Source organism: Amaranthus tricolor, chromosome 1, assembly GCF_026212465.1.
Source record: "Amaranthus tricolor cultivar Red isolate AtriRed21 chromosome 1, ASM2621246v1, whole genome shotgun sequence".
NCBI classification, from domain to species: Eukaryota; Viridiplantae; Streptophyta; class Magnoliopsida; order Caryophyllales; family Amaranthaceae; genus Amaranthus; species Amaranthus tricolor.
This window is the reverse complement of record NC_080047.1, coordinates 6,777,625-6,797,671: the sequence shown is the minus strand read 5'-3', so window position 1 is coordinate 6,797,671 and position 20,047 is coordinate 6,777,625. Positions and strand designations below refer to the sequence as shown.

The 20,047-nt window shown below is 33.3% G+C and overlaps 3 protein-coding genes across 5 annotated transcripts; 1 reads left to right on the top strand and 2 right to left on the bottom strand.

Annotated features, from left to right (window-relative positions):
* Positions 1-7: 7 nt before the first annotated feature.
* Positions 8-6,960, bottom strand: LOC130812965 (chloride channel protein CLC-e). Of its 2 annotated transcripts, none has more exons than XR_009042149.1 (7): positions 6,255-6,960; positions 5,264-5,660; positions 4,781-4,978; positions 3,888-4,351; positions 1,980-2,537; positions 1,068-1,215; positions 8-549 (listed from the first exon to the last, which is right to left on the bottom strand). XR_009042149.1 is itself a non-coding variant. In XM_057678629.1 (7 exons), the coding sequence occupies exons 1-7, from the start codon at positions 6,756-6,758 to the stop codon at positions 486-488; spliced, it is 2,391 nt and encodes a 796-aa protein (XP_057534612.1). In that variant the 5' UTR covers positions 6,759-6,959; the 3' UTR covers positions 8-485. The 2 variants fall into 2 exon arrangements, 1 of the variants encoding a protein (XP_057534612.1); XM_057678629.1 differs by having other exon boundaries at positions 1,068-1,273; positions 6,255-6,959.
* Positions 6,961-9,510: 2,550 nt separating this feature from the next.
* On the top strand, positions 9,511-15,077 carry LOC130812953 (pentatricopeptide repeat-containing protein At5g39710). 2 transcript variants are annotated; one of them, XR_009042147.1, is made up of 2 exons: positions 9,511-12,384; positions 13,047-15,077. XR_009042147.1 is itself a non-coding variant. In XM_057678614.1 (1 exon), the coding sequence occupies exon 1, from the start codon at positions 9,646-9,648 to the stop codon at positions 11,932-11,934; it is 2,289 nt and encodes a 762-aa protein (XP_057534597.1). In that variant the 5' UTR covers positions 9,511-9,645; the 3' UTR covers positions 11,935-12,584. The 2 variants fall into 2 exon arrangements, 1 of the variants encoding a protein (XP_057534597.1); XM_057678614.1 differs by lacking the exon at positions 13,047-15,077 and having other exon boundaries at positions 9,511-12,584.
* A 3,965-nt stretch (positions 15,078-19,042) lies between these two features.
* On the bottom strand, positions 19,043-19,971 carry LOC130812944 (uncharacterized). The gene has a single exon (XM_057678603.1). The coding sequence runs from the start codon at positions 19,920-19,922 to the stop codon at positions 19,308-19,310; it is 615 nt and encodes a 204-aa protein (XP_057534586.1). The 5' UTR covers positions 19,923-19,971; the 3' UTR covers positions 19,043-19,307.
* Positions 19,972-20,047: the final 76 nt, after the last annotated feature.

Here is a 20,047-nt window from a genome sequence, read left to right as displayed (position 1 = left end):
TCAAGTATTTATCTTTGATTATACTTTTATTAGTAGTAATATAAGTTTTATAATTCTAGCCTATAACAATCTTGGAATAAAAAATGGACTATGAAGTATGAACATAGCTATAATCGATCTATTGTGTACAATCCTGTCTCATTGGGATTCAAGCATGAGTTTTGAATTCCAGCCACCAGCCGATATTGAACATCAGACTATGCCAAATCGAAACTCCAGCATAGAATTAATCCAAACAGTCCTAACGTCACTCTTCATTTCGACGTATAATTTGAAATGAAATGAAACTTTGTCCCTTACCACATCCAAAACACTGCACAATCAACAATTGCGTTCTACAGGAGCAGCATTCAACAATTGCATTCTACAGGAGCAAGGACATATCACTCATGTCATTAGCTTCCATACTCAGGTTAAGGTCATTAGTCATTTTCCAGTTTTAGTTAACCAGAAAGATGTAGTATAAACCCAGTGCAGACTGCCCTCTATACGAGGCGATCACTTTTTGATCCAGGATTCTCATTCAGATATTGTGTGGCGGCGACAGCTCTGCATAACAAACAGAAAGAGTCAAAAATTACCAAGAGTTGTTTACCATGTATAGATGGAAGAAATGCAAGCAGCCCTAAAGTGCTGTACCATGGTGGAAATTAAGTATAACCCTCGAACGCAGGGTAGTTAACATTGTGTATCTTTTCAGTTAGAATTCATAAAAAAGTATCATAAGTACATAGCAGATTGCAGAAAACTGAGGATTTATTAAGCCATTTTATGATATTTTTCATGTTGTTTGCTCAACACAGCGTCAAAATGTCTTCGTAAGGGTATAATGGAAATTTGAGGGAACGCCTTCACTAAACCAAGCATGGAAAGTCTAGTGACATGCAAAAACTACTTAGTTTACTAATAAAACCTTAATGGCTCATAAAGTTCACAAAATATCTTATACTGGGATAGATGATAGAGTTTTATGCCTTAATCAATTCACTTAAAAGCCATTTTTCAAGCTCATCTAGTACCTTCTGTAATGCACTTGCATGTCTAAGAGAGCAGACACATAGATTTACCTGCAAGCTAGCTTGATACACTGCATGTCTATAACACCAACGGGTTTTCCTCTGAATCCCTGCCCAAGCTCAGAAACAACAGGCAGCTGGCTCAATCTATGTTTGATCATTATTATTTCAGCTGATAGAAGATCCATGTTTGGAGTTGCTGTCCACAAAACCTCACATTTATCATTATGAGAGCATATATCTTCCACTACCAACTCCTGTAACAGGGAAGATCAGTCATACACTTAAACGAAGAGCAAAGATAGTACTACATACAAAACTCCTCTGGAGGAAATTTAACTACATTTTCAAAGCAGTGCCCTTCAGAATTTTCCTCGTAAATACACTTGCTCACCACTTTAAATTTAAATTCCCCACCATGACAATTGACATTTCAAAACCTAAACTAGCAAGGAATATGCAAATGAAATGGTACTCAGAGCTCCTACTGATGGCACTTTTCTATATCAAATTCAGAGTTCAACAACCTCCAGAAGAAGGAAAATGATGCCCTCCACATCATAGCATTGATTTTATATTTATGTAGTTATTTATAGACATCACAAATCATAGGAACAAAACGCCACATTGGTGTCCTCCACTATCAACAGGAATCTTCAACAATCCATCATTTTCATTTACAATAGGTTCTGAACCAAAAATTCATCAGAAGAACCCTTTGGGCTGATAGTCTCATCCAACACTAAAAGGTCAGAAAAACATTTCTGATAAGCTGGTAAGCTACTATAGTAGCTGGAGAAATGTATATCATGACACAAGAGTCTTGCTTTGTGCTGCCTAAACATCTAACTAAAAGAATAAAACCTCTCATTCAATGATAGAAGAAAAAGAAGTATGGAAATGTCATTCTACTTTATAAGTATCACATACAAAAAGGGAATAAGACAAGACAAGAACCAATACCTCAGGTTTTATTTTCTTAGTTTGTGCATATCCACTGAACTCTAGAATGTCATCTAAGGACAGTATACCGATCAAATGATCACCTTTATCAACAATTACAGCATAATCCTGCTTCTCTGCAAGCATGAGAGTCACCGCTTCCATTAACGGTGTGCTCCTTGAGACAGCTGCAAAGCTTGTCCTCATAGCCTGCGAAACTAAGATTCTACTTTCAACTTCCTCAGTCTCCACGTCAGAATCTTCAAAACAACTTGATCTCTCGATTTCACAGATATTATCTGTCTTTGATTCCTTTAAAGAGTATGACAAACCAGAAGAACGTGAGGCAGTGTTAATTTTTGATGCTTTACTTGGTTGAATCTCCAGAGAACTTTCTTTAATTTTCTTTAGATTCCCTGAATCTGATCTTTTTATCCTTGGAGATGTAATCCATGAAGACATGCCAACAGCTGCTAAAAGCGGTATGACAATCCGATAGTCCTGAGTCAGCTCAAAAAGAAGCAGCACTGATGTTAGAGGTACTTGGCAAACTCCTGCAAGAGTAGCAGCCATGCCAACCTGTGCAATCCATAGACAGGAGGAAAAACAGTCACACTGATGCAAACTTGCAGAAGACTAGCATTAGTTCTTAGGTCGACCATACTAATTCTTGATCACATCAAGGAAGGATCATAAATGAAACATGACAAATAAAGATTCTCGCAAATAGCTAAACCTCCCATTGAACTAGTGTCCAGTCAGTAAAAGAACTAGTACTTGGACTCACATAGGAACACCTTTCATAAACAAATTATATGAAATATTTTTGAATAGCAGTATTGTGATTTGTGAACTGCAAATGTTTGTTGTTTATTTTCAACTTAGATGTTTGTTGTTTATTTTTCCCTTTTGTGGCATACAAGAATCCACAGTTTAGAAATAAATACTTCAATAAAATAATGATAAAAAAATAATATAACTACACACAACATACAGACCATTGTCAATTTACAAGTGCACTCCAGTTTCAACAAAAAGTGAAGTTAATCAAATCAGGTAAAATATTGTTAAAAAGATAAGACTAACTAGAAGTAATGACAATAACCTTGCAAGTTCCTCTTTGTAGAATTACATTCAGAGTGCTAGTGTTCCAAATTGGAAAAATATCATGATCCTTCCACTTGTGACACTAATCATAAGAGCAATCCCAATGCTGAGCATTTTGCTTACCAAATGATCAAAATTCAAAAAAAATTGGATGATCCATCCCACAGGTGAGCAGAAACTTATGGGATGAGAAAGTTAAAATAAAACTTTCACTTCAAACCAGGCAAAGAGAGTTTTCACACGAATTTTATATATGTATCACACAAAAAAAAATCATAAGATGGGATTGTAGGTATATTCCCACCATCGGAAATGCCCTTAATGCCATGTTTGGGAGCGATGATTTCATTTGGAAATTTAGAATTGGCTCAAATTTTTTGTTTGGCAAATAAAAAATTTTCAAATTTGAATTTGGATCAAATTCCACAATTGTATTTAAAGTAATAAAAGTTTAGAATTTGAGAATGACTACCCAAACCTTGTCATTCTCAAATTCTTCATTTATGATTTCATAATTGAAATCCATAATTTGAAATGAAATACTTGTTCCCAAACACTACATAAAGGAATTTGAAACCCTTATGACAGGTCACCAGCAAAAAAATCTGCAAATTCAAGTCTACAATCACAGACAACTTTGAATACTAGTGTAAATGTCTATAAAACTGCGTACTATGTGTAAGTCAAAGCAATTTCTTTTAAGTCACACCCCCATTATAAACTGAAATCAAACTGGCTAAGTTATCAAAACCAAAGGTTTTACCAGCACTGGACAACGACTTGTCTTTATGGAGATAAAATGAAACAAAGAATGATTGATACCAGGCCATATGCTTGTGGTGATGCCACTTCAATGAAGGAAAACTGGATTGGACGAAATTCAGAAACTGCCAAAGCAATAAGTTTGCCATATGCCATTCCTGTGGCAGCACCTATAAAAAGTGAGGGAGCATAATATCCCCCAACTAATCCAGAGGCTCGACAAAAGGAAGTAGCAATAATTTTAACACCCACAAGTTGTACCAATAGGTTAGCTGACAGGCCTTTCACAAATGGTCGAGATTCCAATAAGATATCAACATTCTGGAAACCCCAGTAAAGAATTTCTGGATATGCCAAAGCCATGAGCCCAACTGCTAGGCCCCCGGTTACTGGTAAAACAACCTTTGGTACTCGACCAGCTTTCTTAATTTCATCAACCTCATTTAGCATGAAAGTAGTACATCTAGTCAAGGCCAAAGAAACCAAGCCACATAGAAGTCCCAGCAAAAGATACAGTGGGAGCTCTGAAAATCCAAAATAACTAACCAAATGAAGCTCAAAACCATAAATTTGAAATACAGAGATTCAATAGAAAGTTTGACTATTAAAGTCTAATAGCAGAAAAAAGAGGTCTACATGTACAAAATCTTTCCCCAAGACCCAAACCAGTAAAGGACGGGAAAGACATTTCATAAAGACTACAAGTGATAACATTTTTAAAAACAATTGTTAGGGTCTCCACAAGATGGTCAGTGGCCTGGGTTATGATGTAAAATCCATAAAATAGTCTAAATTATAGGAAATTGAAAATATGGCATAAATTCATGCTTGCAGCAATATGCCCAGAATATCAGTAGCTAGGTCTTAAGAAGTTAATGCAAATCCACCACAACGTACAATAGTAAGTAATAATAATGTTTGTGTTTGTGAGAGATAGGGGACTATCAACTTACCACTTGCAGAGCGGAAATCATAACTAGGAACCTTGAAGGCTGGTTGAGCACCGAGACCAACCTCAGATAATACAGAAGCTATGACAGCACTGAGTATGACCATTGAGGTTGTATTTGTAAGTGACACAGCTGAATCAGGTGATGGCCATAAAACAGACTCCACAGCAAAAAAGCATCCAGCAACAGCAGCATTGAATCCTGACAAAACAGAACTTCTACCAGTCAAGAGCATAAATGAAAAGTTGAAATGCCGTAGGTCATTGAAATAAGCTAGAAAAGCATATATATAATAAGTTAGGGAATTATGTGACATTGATCTCTACTCTAATAAGTATAATAAGACATAAGCAGAAAAAAGTGCAGAAATTTAAAAACAAATTTATCAGAAGAACAGTATGAACATAAGGAGCGAATCCTATTCATGCAAAGAATGTGATATACTATAGGTAAGTGCATTACAATCTATAGTTGAAGAGTTCCAACCAGAAGCAATCCCAGCAGCTGATCCTGCAGCAACAAGAGGAACCTTTTTTCCAGTACTCTTAGCAGACAGAGATGCAATGCCTTTGCCGATGGAAGAACCAATCTCAACACTGGGACCTTCAGGCCCTAAAGAATTTCCAGTTCCAAGGGTAACACAAGCAGCCAGGGACTTGAGGAATTGCTGAAGCACTGCCTTTATTTGAGGAATGAAAACAAACTCTCCTCGATCAGGGGTATCCAGACCATCTCGAATAAGATTCAATACGGACACCAGAATACCACCACAAACCGGCACAAAAATAGTCCTCTTCCATGTCTCTTCAAGAGGCTCTTCTCTTAACCATGATGCACCTCGATATAATACCCCATCCCAAAAGAAATCACGAAATTCATGCACCTATAAGGTTTTACAGAAAAACATTTACAGTCATTTATGGCTAGTTATTATAAGCAATGTGGACATCTAAAATATAAATTAAAGCTCTCAAATTATTTTAGTATTGTTAAGCTCCATATTATGGTTCAAGGGGGCAAGATTGCTGCCCACTTTTTATAGCTGACATTCTTAGCAACAAATTGAATTGTGAATTGACAACAAGATATGTCATATGTCATATGTCATATGATAGTAAACTGCTAAAGCCAAACGCTTTAGCATTTTCACTAGTAGTACTATCAGCATTCATCTTCCCTTATTGAGATTGGGCCGAAAATTTCTGGTTCTTCCATTATTAATACTCAGTAAACCATTTACACAACCTATGATGTTTGTGTAAGTAAAGTTGCTTACATCCAACCTAAAACTAGCCAGTAAATTATATTGGGTAACCACATGTTGTTTTGTATGATCAAAGTCCATATTAGCTTTAATTTTTATTACAACAAACACATGACATTGTATATTAAATTAAATATAACGTTCTCGACATGCACAGCATATCCAACAATTTTTATGAATGTAAAATGAGGGTTAGGAATAGGATTTACCAACCACGTAATTGAAAAGGACGACGCTAGATCCAGTAAAAAGTCCAACAACACAAGCAGAGATAATTGCAGAAGTGCCTTCAGTTTGTGGAAGAGTAAATCCTTGTAAAGCAGATGCCAATATTCCCTTCCTAGGGTTTACCTCATCAACTAATTCTAGAGTTCCTCCATCATCGCCTCCGCCGCCTCCACTACTACGATCATCCTCCTCTAATGCTGCACACTGATCATCTTCATCTGATAAAGATTTCTTTAAAACTTTGATTCCTTTAAAATTACAGCGATAAAAATCTCTACCGGATGAAATTCCATAATTTAAAATTAGGTTAACTGAGGAGAAAATTCTAAATTTGTATTCGTATGGCGAGGAGAATGGAAATTTCTGGCTTGATGATGCCAGAGATGAAAAGTAATAAGTGTAAGAAGGATGAAATTGATGCATTTTGGTGTCTCTTCTTCCATAAGAGAAGATAGTTTTTCCAGTAGAAGGTGTAACCGCCATTATCATCGTCAATTGCTTCTTGAATGGGAATCGGATACTGGTGTAGCGCGAATCAAGAACTTTGTGTTCGTCTCTAATGTCGTATATCCATCAACATTGAAATCACGCTTGATACCGGAAATCCTCCTTTGCGGAATCCATGGAGTTCTTTTGTACGAAAATTCTTCAGGATATTTTTTTGTGTATGAATGCTGGATTATGGATAAGGCCCGGGACCATATCTACAATCCACAAGACCATGTGTCCACATGTACATAGGAAAAAATAATTTTTTAAACGAAAAATTAGCTAGGATAATTCAACATTTTTTATGATTTTTTATCATAATCTCATTAATTGATTAATTATAAATAATTTTAATTTTTTTGGGTATTTCCTTAAGAAAACTTGGATAATCGGATGACCTGTTATAATAAGTTTTATTTTTAAAAAAAAAATTAAAATAATCAAAAAATATTAAAATTTTTGAAGATTTTTTTATGTAAATTTTCAAAATTTTTCTAAAAGTTTATATTAATTTTCTGTTTACTTTTTGGTAATTTACCTACTATATTAGGTTATCCGAAAACTTAAAGTTTACTCTAGGCAAATACCCATAGAGTAAAGATTATTTATGGTTAATCAATAGTTGCGATTATTGTAGAAAAATCATAAAAATATTGGATTATTCTAGGTAATTTTTTCCTTTATGATGTAAATATAAAAAAAATAAGTGGAATTTTTTAGAAAAAATAAGTGGGTAAACAAAATGTAAAAAATTGTCAAAACCACTCAATACAAACTAATTTGTTAAGAATTACGAAGAATATAAAAAGAATAGTAGAAACTCTCAATAATAATGCAGAAGTGTTATATTTATAGTACTCTTACAATTTATACATAATTTCTTTCCATTATACTTGCTACATTTGAATTTTTATGGAACTCAATCTGTTATTTTGATCATTTTGTATATTGAACTTTACACATCTAAAAATTACAAAAAGTTAATATTATGAAAGTATGCGATTAGTCTTTCTAAACGAAATTCCTCTTAATTATATTTTTTCTTATACATTAGCCGCAACATATAAATAAGCTTGAATGATGAATAGTGTCTATAACCATAATGTAGCAAAAGTATTCAAGAATGGAGGAAGTACTATTCTTATATAGGAAGGGATCTATTGAGAAGGGGTTGAAAATGAGAAGGGTAAGAAGGACTCTACAGCCTTGATTTTACTAAAATAAAAAAAATTTATAGTCACGATTGAGCCAAAAACTCATAATTGTAAAAGAAACTATGTTACACAAAAAGGTAACTAAAAAATAATTTTTAAAATGTTCTTAATTTATAACATAGTATCATTTTTTGTATATATAGTAACCAAACAATATCAAACAAAAATCCTTCTCACCCTTCTCATTTTAAAATCCTTTTTATTTGATCCTATATGATTTTTTTATTATTCATCATCATTCATGATGATAACATTTTCCTTTTTTCAAGGCGTTTACGATTGTATTTCTTGTATTTTTATGATTTTGGCATAAAATTGCAAACTTTTCACTATCTCTATCATTATTAAAATTTTAAATTCTTGATAATCTAATTTCAATAGTCAATATAATAACAAAATTACGTTACTTTTGGTTAAATAAGAGCCACACACAATAAACAGAAATTGGAAGTATTGGATTAGATAATAAACGATACATTTTCAAAAGCTAGCATTAGAATACAAACACACATAAATAGACACGTTCACAAAATTATATACATAATCCTATATATGCGATGTATATTTTCATGGTAAAGTTAAAAGTATAAATCATTGGAACTAAATTTTTAGAATTTGGCTTCTATTAGGGTAACATTTAATTGTTTATGTATTTAATTAATTATTATAGTAATATTACTTTTATATCCTTTAACTTTCTGCTGACCTTGACTTATAGTCAAAGGACCTTTATGACTTCCCTTTTGCAATATTGAATTATCATGTAACTTACATAATTTTCCTAAAACCTTAACTCCCTGAACTTAACCGCCCACTCCACACCATCACCTATCACTACCAACCTGCATATCCATGATTACCCATTAATCTAGTAACTAATCTTCATTCTATTGTTATAAATACTTGATGCATCATTCATTTGTATTCCAAGCTTACATATTATTTACCGAAACTGATTCAAAATCTACACTCATCGTATTTTCTGTCCATACACCAAACATAATCTACAAACATCTTGATATCTATAGTCTTGCACTTTCACGTTTTATTACCAAAACAATTTATAATTCTCAAACTATTAAACGATATTTTGTTAATTATGACAACGTATACACAAATATAACTATACTTTTTATAACTTTGTAATAAAACATTAAAAATATACTTTTCATGATAAACAAATAAAAGTCATATTTCAGTTATAAATTGCTATTGTAAAGTTGTAATAACTAATAGCATATCTTAATGTTAAAACTCTTTAAATTTGATAAAATAAAATAGTTTATATTATAGAAGATGCTTTGCTACATAAAGTAATAATATATAATTTTTAAACTTACATTTAATACTTAAAATCATAACATAATTTAATTAAGGTTATTTGAATACTTTGAAAAAAACTTCATTTGACAAAGTTTTATATAGGACTAATTTAAAATTTTCAATTAAAGTATTATATTATAATTTTTATTATACAAAAATAGCAACAAATAAAAAGTGAGATTTTATTTTTTATTACCCCCTTAAACTCTTCAAGGCTTTACATATTATACCCAAACGGGCCACCCATTTGTAAGGTCAACTCTAATGGCGGTGAAACCTCCAAGAAAGCTATACCAGTGATCAACAAACACTCAAACTCACAGTATACTGTAGCCATATTCTGGAAAAAAATGCTGCGACGCAAATGTTCTTACCATTTTCATTCCTTCAGTTCTTCTACTTCTTCCCGCAATTTCTTTTTAGCCGAAAAAGCCATAACTTATCTACAGCTATATCCTGACCAATTATCTTCTTTACTCCCTGAATTCAACCCAGAATCGTCATGTTTTCTTTTACTTAAATCTCAATTCGACAAAACCCTAACCCTAAAATTTCTCGATTGGGCACTCGAGTCTTCTAATTCCAGAATTTTAGACCCACGAAGCAAATGCTATGCTCTTCACATACTGACCAAGTTCAAACTCTTCAAATCGGCATTATCCCTAGCGCAGGAACTTGCCCGAGAAGTTTCTGATGATGATATGTCTGGGAGATTACTCTTTGATTATCTTAAGCAATCTTTTCATTCGTTTGATTCAAATTCGTCTGACGTTTTTGATTTGATGGTAAAATCTTACTCTTATCTTAATATGGTTGATAAAGCTCTTAATACTCTTCGTTTTGCTAAATTAGACGGTTTTATGCCTGGGGTTTTGTCGTATAACTCTATTCTTCATGCACTTGTACGTACTAATCCTTCTATTGATTCTTCTTTGAAACTTGCTGTAAAGTTGTTTGATGAGATGAGGCAGGTTGGGATTTCTCCTAATGTCTTTACTTACAATATTTTGATAAGAGGGTTTTCAGGGGCGGGCCATCTGGATAAAGCTGTGAACTTGTTTTTGGAGATGGAAAAAAATGGTTGTTTGCCTAATGTTGTATCTTATAATACTCTAATTGACGCTCAATTTAAATTCGGTAAATCTAACCAAGCAATTGGGTTGTTTAAAACTCTTAAATCGAAGCGTTTGCAGCCAAATTTGATTACTTATAATATTATGATTAATGGGTTGTGTTGTGAGGGGAAGATGAAGGAAGCTAATGAGGTGGTTGATGATATGTGTGCACGGGGTTTCAAACCTGATGAGGTTACTTATAATACTCTTGTTAATGGGTATTGTAAAGTAGGTAATTTTCATCAGGCACTTGTTTTGCATTCTGAGATGGTTAAGAGTGGCTTGTCCCCAAATGTTGTTACCTATACTTCTCTCATTAATTGTATGTGCAAAGTGGGTAATCTGAATCGTGCGATGGAATTCGTGGATCAAATGCACTCTAGAGGGCTTCGGCCTAATGGGAAGACATATACGACCTTGATTGATGGGTTTTCTCAGCAAGGTTTGATGAAGGAAGCATATCGTTTGTTGAACCAGATGATTGCAAGTGGATTTGAACCTTCTATTGTGACTTACAATGCCCTTATCAATGGACATTGTGTTTCGGGTAGGATGAAGGAAGCTTTGAGTGTAGTTCAGGATATGGAGGAGAGAGGGTTGGTTCCTGATGTTGTGAGTTATAGTACACTTATATCTGGTTTCTGCAAGAATTTAGAACTGGATCAGGCGTTTTGGATAAAAAGTGAGATGGTTGAGAAGGGCATTACACCAGATGCTATTACATATTCATCTCTAATCAAGGGACTTTGTGAGCAAAATCAACTTGCTGAAGCCTGTGCTCTTTTCAGGGATATGTTAAATTTAGGTTTGCGACCAGATGAAATTACATATACTACGCTGATAAATGCACATTGTGCAGAAGGGGATATACGACAGGCGTTCTGCCTTCACGACGAGATGATACAGAAGGGTCTCCTTCCTGATGTGGTCACATATAGTGTGTTGATTAATGGTCTTAATAAACAAGCTAGGAGTAGGGAAGCAAAACAGCTTTTGCTGAAGATGTTTTATGACGATTCTGTCCCTTCTGACATCACCTATGATGCACTGATACAGAGTTGTGGTGGCATTGAATTTAGGAGTGGTGTGGCTCTTTTGAAGGGATTTTGCATGAAGGGTTTGATGAAGGAAGCCGATAAAGTCTTTGAATCAATGCTTAGGAGAGATCACAAACCATCCGAAGCAGTGTATAATGTAATCATTCATGGTCATGCTAAGCGTGGGAATTTGCAAAGGGCGTATAATTTGTATGAAGAGATGATGCGTTGTGGTCTAAGTCCTCATGCTTTAACAATCATTGCTTTGATCAAAGCTCTTTATAGAGGAGAAATGAACAAGGAGCTGGAGGAAATCTTGAATAATGTGTTGAGAAGCTGTAAGCTTAATGAAGCAGAGCTTGCCAAGATTCTTGTTGAGGTTAACCATAAAAATGGCAACATGGATGCAGTTTTGAATGTGCTTACTGATATGGCCAAGGATGGCCTGCTGCCAAAAAGTGGGAGAATTGGCAGGAATATACGATAAATTTATGGGGTGTCACCGTCTCAGTGTTGTAGTTTGCTGGAAAGTCTCCATTGTCACAAGTCACAACCATAAACAAATGTTATGGTTTGAGTTACTAATCTGCTCCATTGAGTTTGCTCGACGTAGCACACAAAATGTTGTTTGGTTTGGTAATGATAAAACAAAAATTGAATTGTGTAGATGGTATCGAGATTTGAGAGGAAGATAAGATGTGGATGAGAAATAACGTAAGAAGAGGGATTACTTCTCGAAATGAAAATGTAGCAACATCACTAAGATAGACCTAGACGGATTAAGAATATAAGCAAATTCACAGCCAAAGCCAAAGGGAATACTCATGGTCATGGGTCATGACTTGTGATATGTAGCAACTTAACTATTGTATACAAATTATCATCCTTTCATCAAAATGAGCTGCTCATACACCAATCAACCATTGAAGAGGAAAAGGTATGGAAATGACTTGTCACTTGTGGTATACTCGATCTGACCCTATAAGTTTGCCAACAATTCTATTTTGCCCCGTCCGTTTTGACTTTGCAATGTTTTCATTTTGGTACTGTACCAACTTTTCTTTAATTCTTATTAACTGTCACATGATTCACTAATCTCCTTGCGAATCGCAAATTAAAAAAAGCGAATTACGGTAAGTTTTGGGCTATTTTAGGGTCAATTTAAGCGAATCACGAATTCAAAAGGCAAATTAAGTGGCGAATCATGTTCCACTGTTCTTATTCACATATTTTTAAAAACTTTTCTGCCTTCTAATCCAATCCACATAATATTAATGTCTCCCCCACTTTCTTAATCTTTGAGTTATTGGCCATTGTATCAATCTCATGGGGACAAAAGGAGTGGTATGAACTTTATGATATACCTTGAAATTCTTCCCTGATTGCAACTGAGTACAAATAGCTGAGTTAGAGTTTATTTAGACTATGTGTTCACTCGATAGGTGTAATCGACAGCGTTGATGAAGTTTTTATTGATGGTTGATTAAATAGTTATGGTTGTTGATGTTGTACGAGAGATGGAGTACTTTTATTTGTTTTTTGTCTCTCCCTTATTTTCATGGATTCCATTAACCTCTCTATTTGTTTCTGCTGTGCAAGTACGGATTCATGCTGTTGAGTGTTGGCAGCTCAGCCTTCCAACAATTTGGTTTTGCGCTCTTCCTTTTGTGGATTTTTTGATGGTGGTTTGTATTTTGTTGCACTATATTTATGTTCGATTTCGTTCTTAGATGCAAATGTCCATATCTAAATTGAAGTGTTCATCTACCAGTATGCTCAACTCTAATCGTAATTTGCTCAGAATGTTGATGCTTTTAGAAGTCTGGAAAAGAAAAGCTTTAAATTTACCAGAAGGGTTCTGGGTTTGTGATGTGCTACATGCCACTAAAGCAGTAATGAAATACCACGCTGCAATCTACTATAACTTTAACTGCTTGTCATTGCATCGCTACCTTTTTCGTCCCCCTTTTCTCTTCAAAACTCCCTCTGTAAAAATCACTAGATGTACACTCAAACATCAACTTCTTGGAATTATAAGCTTTGAATACACAAATTTGACTATGCAAACTACGTTTAGATGTGATTTCTAACCTAATTTTTTTTTTCAAATAAAAATTGGAAAAGCGACAAGTTGACTTGATCTATGTCTAGTCGCACGTTTTGTGCAACTTGACCTAAGTTAAGTTGCATATTTTGTGCGACTTTTCAAATTTTTCTTTCTTTTTTGTTTTTTATTTGATAATCAATTAGTTAGCTTAATTATTATTTGTTATTGTTGTTTATTTATTAATTAGTTTAATATTATTGTTTAATTAATTAACATCTATTGTTTAATTATGAGCATTGTATATTTGATTTGTTTAATTTATTATGAATTTTTTTAATCATAGAGATCATTACCGGTAATCACGGTAGAAGCAATGATTTCTTTAGGGGTTTATTGTCTGAAAACTAGTTACTGACGGCCCTCATGAGAGAGGTGTACTGGTCATTTCCGTGCTGTCGAGAGTCAAGCCTAGAGATCTAGCACCTTAGAACAAGTGCATACTCACATTGATGATCCTATGACCAAGCATAGTTCGTCGAGTTCAATTAACATGGGGATAGGTATAGTGATTATCAGGGATAGACTCCCACATTTCATGGAACAACCTTTTGATTGGACTGTTGCTAGGGCTAAAGGGCTAAAGGGCTAAAGGGGTATGTTAGATCGTAAATTTAGTGCTTTTTAGAGAGTTTTAAGAGAATTTTAAAGGGGAGGGGTAAAATGGGAAAGCTAATGAAAAAAGGTGATGATTAATTAGAATCGGTTTTATTTTAGAGAGAAAGAACCAGAGGGCAAAAGTTTATAAAAACGTGACGACACAATAGAAAGAGTTTACGATTTTTATCAATGCCCACCGAGGATATATCTTGAACAATGATGGAAGTTTGTTAGTTTGTTTGAGTAGAGTTATAATTGATTAGTAGACCTGGGAAAATTTGATCCGACCCGAAAATGAACCCGGGACCCGACCCGACAAAACCCGAATCCGACCGACCTGAAAGCGACTTAATCCGAAACATGATCGACCCGATAATTACCCGACCGAAAACCGACCCGTTTTGACAGATTTAATATCAATTTTTAGAGTAATTTCAATGTTAGAATTCATTTCAAATAAAATTTTAGTTTTCAAAGTATCTCAACATATTGAGTATATCACTTGAACTCTAAAACTCATCAATAGATCTCAAAAAACACGTATTTAACGTCTTTTTAGCCATCGTAATTATTTTTCTTTAAAAACAGGACGTTATAATCATCTTAATTGAATACATGTATCTTGTTAAATCAGTCAAATGAGTTTTTAATTCTTCTACATTTCAGTAAGCAAATCAATATAATCTATACGAACGTTTCGCACGTTTGAATGAGCTTTTCAAAAAACGAATGTCGCTACCCTAAATTATAAAACGCGTATCTTATAAGACGAAATAAGTACTTAGTTAGTTGTATATCTTTCCAACATGAAAATTGTGAAGATAATTTTAACGTCATTTTTATGTAACGTTACAATTATAATAAACAAAATAACTTTTATAAAGCGCGTATCTTACGAGTCTTTCAAAATAAGTATTAATTCCCCTATTTTTCTTGCACTTAAATGAACCTGACATACCAACTATTTTTTGAAAATCGTACATGTAATTTCTCTAATGATTTTTTTAAGACATTTTAATGATTTTTTTTTATGTTGAATTAGTCGATTGGATATTCTAATGTTTTATGGTAACCCGTTGGGTCAATCCGAACCTACCCGAAACCCAGAGTGATCCGACCTGAAACTGACCTGATCCGAAACTGACCCGACCCGAAAATGACCCGACCGAAATTGATCTGACCCAAAACCCGACCGACCAACCGTTTTCCCAGGTCTATTAGTTACAACTTACAATGCTTTTGTCACAACAGCATATTGGTGTGAGTTGTTGGTTTATTATAGGTTGTGTTAATACTTAGCAATCTCTTCTGGTTTTAGTTGCTTGTATGATGGGGCTGTATAAAGATTAAGAGAGGAGAAACTTTACCTATTATTAAATATGAGGAGAAACTGTACAAATACAATCGAATGTAAAAAATGCTTCATCCAATGTTTAAGGAACTATTAAATATAATTCGAGATTTCGTATTTTAAGACTTTAAGAATAAAATAAACATATATTCGCTCAATTTCAAGAGTTTCCTTTAGTTCCAAGAGAATTGATACATTTTTTTTTAATTCACCTTTACACATTTAAAGTATATTTTTATCGCATTCACATATTTCTCTTTTTGCTGCAGTCATTAAAACCACTAAATTTATGCTTAAAAAAGAATTTTCATGAAACACACAGACTAATTAATATTCGGCTAGTCTCTTTTTAACTAGTAAAATTTCTAGCATGATCTATAGAGTCCAATATCTTTGTGCCACAAATCTTCAAGGACCCTCTATCATCAACACTAATCAATAATCAAAGTTCTTTATCAATGACTTGGCTACCATTGACTACTATAAATCACTAATAAGAACATCTAAGTCCAAGTTAATTGGATATAATTGGTCCCATCCAAGATTGTTTGGCAAGCATGTTGGAATTTAATTGGACTCTTTCTAGTACTGTTTATTATTTTATTTTTATAAAAAAAGAAGACAAGATAAAAAAAATTAACTTCTACAATTTGTTTTTCTATTTAATATCCTTAATTATGAATCATCTAATGTACTTTTATGAAATGCAATTAACAACAATATTTTACATCATTGTCACAAACTTTACCAATGAAGTCTTGATCTAGTGCTCCATCTGTCCCTTTTATGTTACACTTAGTGCCAAATGAGTGACATTTAGTAAAAATCAGAATTGAGTTAAAGAATGATTAATAAAACAAGTGGAAGACAAAAATAAGTAACTAAGATATAGAAAGTATAAGTTTGTAGATGAGATTAAAAGAATATAAATGGAATAATTGCAAAAAAAAATGAGTGTACTATTAGTGAAACAATTTAAAATGAAAAGTGATCACAAAATAAGAGGGTATAAAGGGAGTGGTAGTTAACATTAGATTAGATATTGGGTATATTAGGTCCAAGGTTTGGATTGCTTGCCTCCATTAAAAAATTTAAATTAGGTCATTGTGCCTCTCTTAAGTCTTGACCTAAAATACTCTTATGAAACAAAATCTGAAAATAAAATAAAATCAGTATTATTAACTTTTTAAAATGCCAGAGTATAAATGTGTTATCCCTATATTTTTAACCATTGCGCTTTAAAATAAGGAAAAATTATCAGAAATAATACAATTTTTTGCTTATTTTCCTATAATAATACTAACTTTTGATTAACAAAGAAAGAACAATACCAATTTAAAGGGTCGTTTTCCTAAAAAATCTCTAACATGTTAAAAATTGAACTATAGGTGATTATAAGACAAAAAAATTGGTAAATTAGTTAATAAACTAAAGTTGATATAATTCAAGGAAAATACCCAGCTAAACTGGTATTATTCATGGTTAATCAATAGTTGATATTTAATCAGTAGTTGATATTATTATAAGGAAATTAACAAAAAGTTGTATTATTCACGGTAATTTTTTCTTAAAACAAACCTACTATTAAACCTATCAAAACAATCAATCGTATGGATCTCCGGTTGGCTCACTTTTGATTGTGTCCATTTCGCTTGGGGTTAGCTCTAGATCAGATCTTGTCCAGTTTGGGTAGACCCAATAAACTAGACTAGAACATCAACATCTTTATGTTGTTCAATAAAATAAAAAGAGTAGGTATTTTAACTTAGACGTGCCTATCTTTATTTGGAAAGAAAATCTTAGAAAGAATTATTGAAATACTCGTGCATAACAACTAGCAAGTTCTAAGAATCAATCTCTATGTCCTTTGATTTGTACAAATAATAAGTAGGATAGTCGACATTAAAAAGAGTGAAAATTTTCAAAAAAGCCTAAAAATAAGAGGACAATTCTAAATAAAAGTTTTATGCAAATTAAATAATATAAGTTTGAATATGTGAGAAAATATTTCTATATAAGGGAGAGAGGAGTATAGTAGTGTATTACTAATATGGATGGCTATAACTTTGCTACAACTTTTTTTATGGAAATTTAAATCATAATTTTATATATAAAATATATATGAATCAATATACAATGTTTTTCTAAATCACATCAACATATATAGTGTTATCAACAAATAAGTATTAAGTAGTCAACTACTTGGCTACGGCCCCAAGTTGTTGCCAACTGGGGTGATGATCTTGGATCGTCACTATTTCTAAACAAAAAAAAAAAAAAAAAACAAGTGTTAAGTACATGTTTAATATTGGGTGATGATTAGGAGTCTTTCAAGGATTGTCGCTAAATTGGGTTGTCCGCTTGTCACTATGTCGTACTCATCGCCGTTTAGCAAAAATTGGAGACAAACTTGTGGCGTCCCCTTTTGACCTATCGCAATTTTAATATTTTTTTAGTAATTTTTATCCGTTCTACTTAATTTGTTACATTATCTAATTTGATGGAATGTGTTTTTAGATTTTCTTAATTAAACTCTTATGCATATATTTATTCTTTCTTTTAAATTCATGACGTTTAATTTTGAATTTACTACAAAAAGTAACATTTTCTATCAAAACATATCACTTTTAGTCGTAAAGTCATAAAAGGGACAACGGAAGTAGTAATTTGATACTTCTATTTGCATCAAACTCTTAATTAGTACTTCCTATGTTTCAAAATATTAATTATATTTAACTATTTGTATAGTTTAAAGTATAATTCGAATCTTAATATCTATTATAAATACACTTTATTAGAAAATATAAAAAATAATAATATTTTATACATCAACATGAATCTAATATATTAATTTTTATTTATCAATGAAAATACTCAATTTAAACAATTGGTAATTATTTCCAAATTCTGTTCTGGCATGTTTGTGAAAAAGTTAGGGTGCCAATTGGCAGCTGTGTACAGGAGCCAGGCAATGTAACTTCTATTTGGTGCACATTTAGTCATCAATCTTATGGTTTTGTCAAAGAGAAAGGAGTGAGAGATTATTGGGTGATCAAAGTGGATAAGTATTTTAGGTCAGGAAGACATGGCCGTGTTACTTGCTAATACAAGTGTCCATTTCGTTAAAATTAAATTCTAATAGAGAAATTAAACAACTTTTTACATTTCACTTCACTAATTAATTAATTCTACAAATCCTCAAAATACAAATTAACTTTACAATCACAAATCACAATACTTGTATTGTACCACAAAATTATACTACTACACTAATATACAAATAGCATTGTAGAGTACTTAGTAGTCCTTATTGCTCTTCCCGTTTCAATTTGTTTTTTTATTTTGCAGAAACAAATTAAAACAAATTGATAAAATAGAGCAAGTACAAATTGATAAAATAGAGTGACTACATCTTCCTAAAAGGATTTTAAGATCAAATCTCACATATTTATTTCCTTCATTCAGCTTACCTTGATAAGAAAAAAAAAATAAAAAAAAAACCAAATTTACAGTTCAGAACTAAAAAAAATTGCAAAGCTGGAGTAAAATTCATATTAAGCTCTCTAATTAGTAATTAGCGCCCTAATCCTAAACTTAAAGCAGTATTAATATCCAATCGCCATGCAAAACCTCCACCGTCCATCCTCCACACATCACAAGGCACAATCAACATTTGTTTCCCATACTTCACCTTTACCCTGCACGTAAATGCAGGGAATAAATTCCCCGCCGGCAACTTTACTTTCTCTCTCATCTCTATCTTCACCACCACTTCTCTCTCTTCTTTTCCTGCTACAATTCTTCTTTACGCTTTGTTTGTCCAGCACACTCGATTCCAACCGTCGGATATAAACCCAGGACACGTGTCGTCATCCAACCTCACCTTCCTCTCCTCGTCTGTACAACCAAGTCCGTTCCCATCCATCCACGTGCCTGTCACCCCTTCTACTATCACCGTTGATTCCACGGATGAATGATCAGACGATCCGAAACTAAGCCACGTTGGCATAGATAAAACATGGCCCACGGTGTTGGTTTTCATTTTATTATTATTATATTTAGGGCTTAGATCAGGTGCTTCGGGTAACAACGGAAGCGTTACTTTATAACCGTTGAATGATTTATGATGATCATCAAGAGAACGCACGCGTGATGATTTCCTTCCTCTTTTGTTAGTGTGCTTTCTCTCGGTGTTTTCAGGGATTTGCTTTTTTCTCTTTAAAACGGTATCGTTTTTAGTAGGTGTTGTGGGCACACTACCACCGACAGCCGGTTTAGGGGCGATGGGCCGGAAACGGAGCATGATATTATCGATGTTGTGGTACTTGTGATAGGTTTGAGTTGTAGGGCCATGATAAGGGTAGATGCTGGTGTACTTAGCAGTGCAGCACCCTCCACCACTAGATAACCTCCCTTCCATATATTTGTATCTCTAAAATCGGTTAGAACTTAGAAGGTTGTATTATGTATTTGTGTCTATATATATTTATATATACTAGTCAACTAGTGTTAAATGTGAAGTGAAGTTATTTATATAGGCATAAT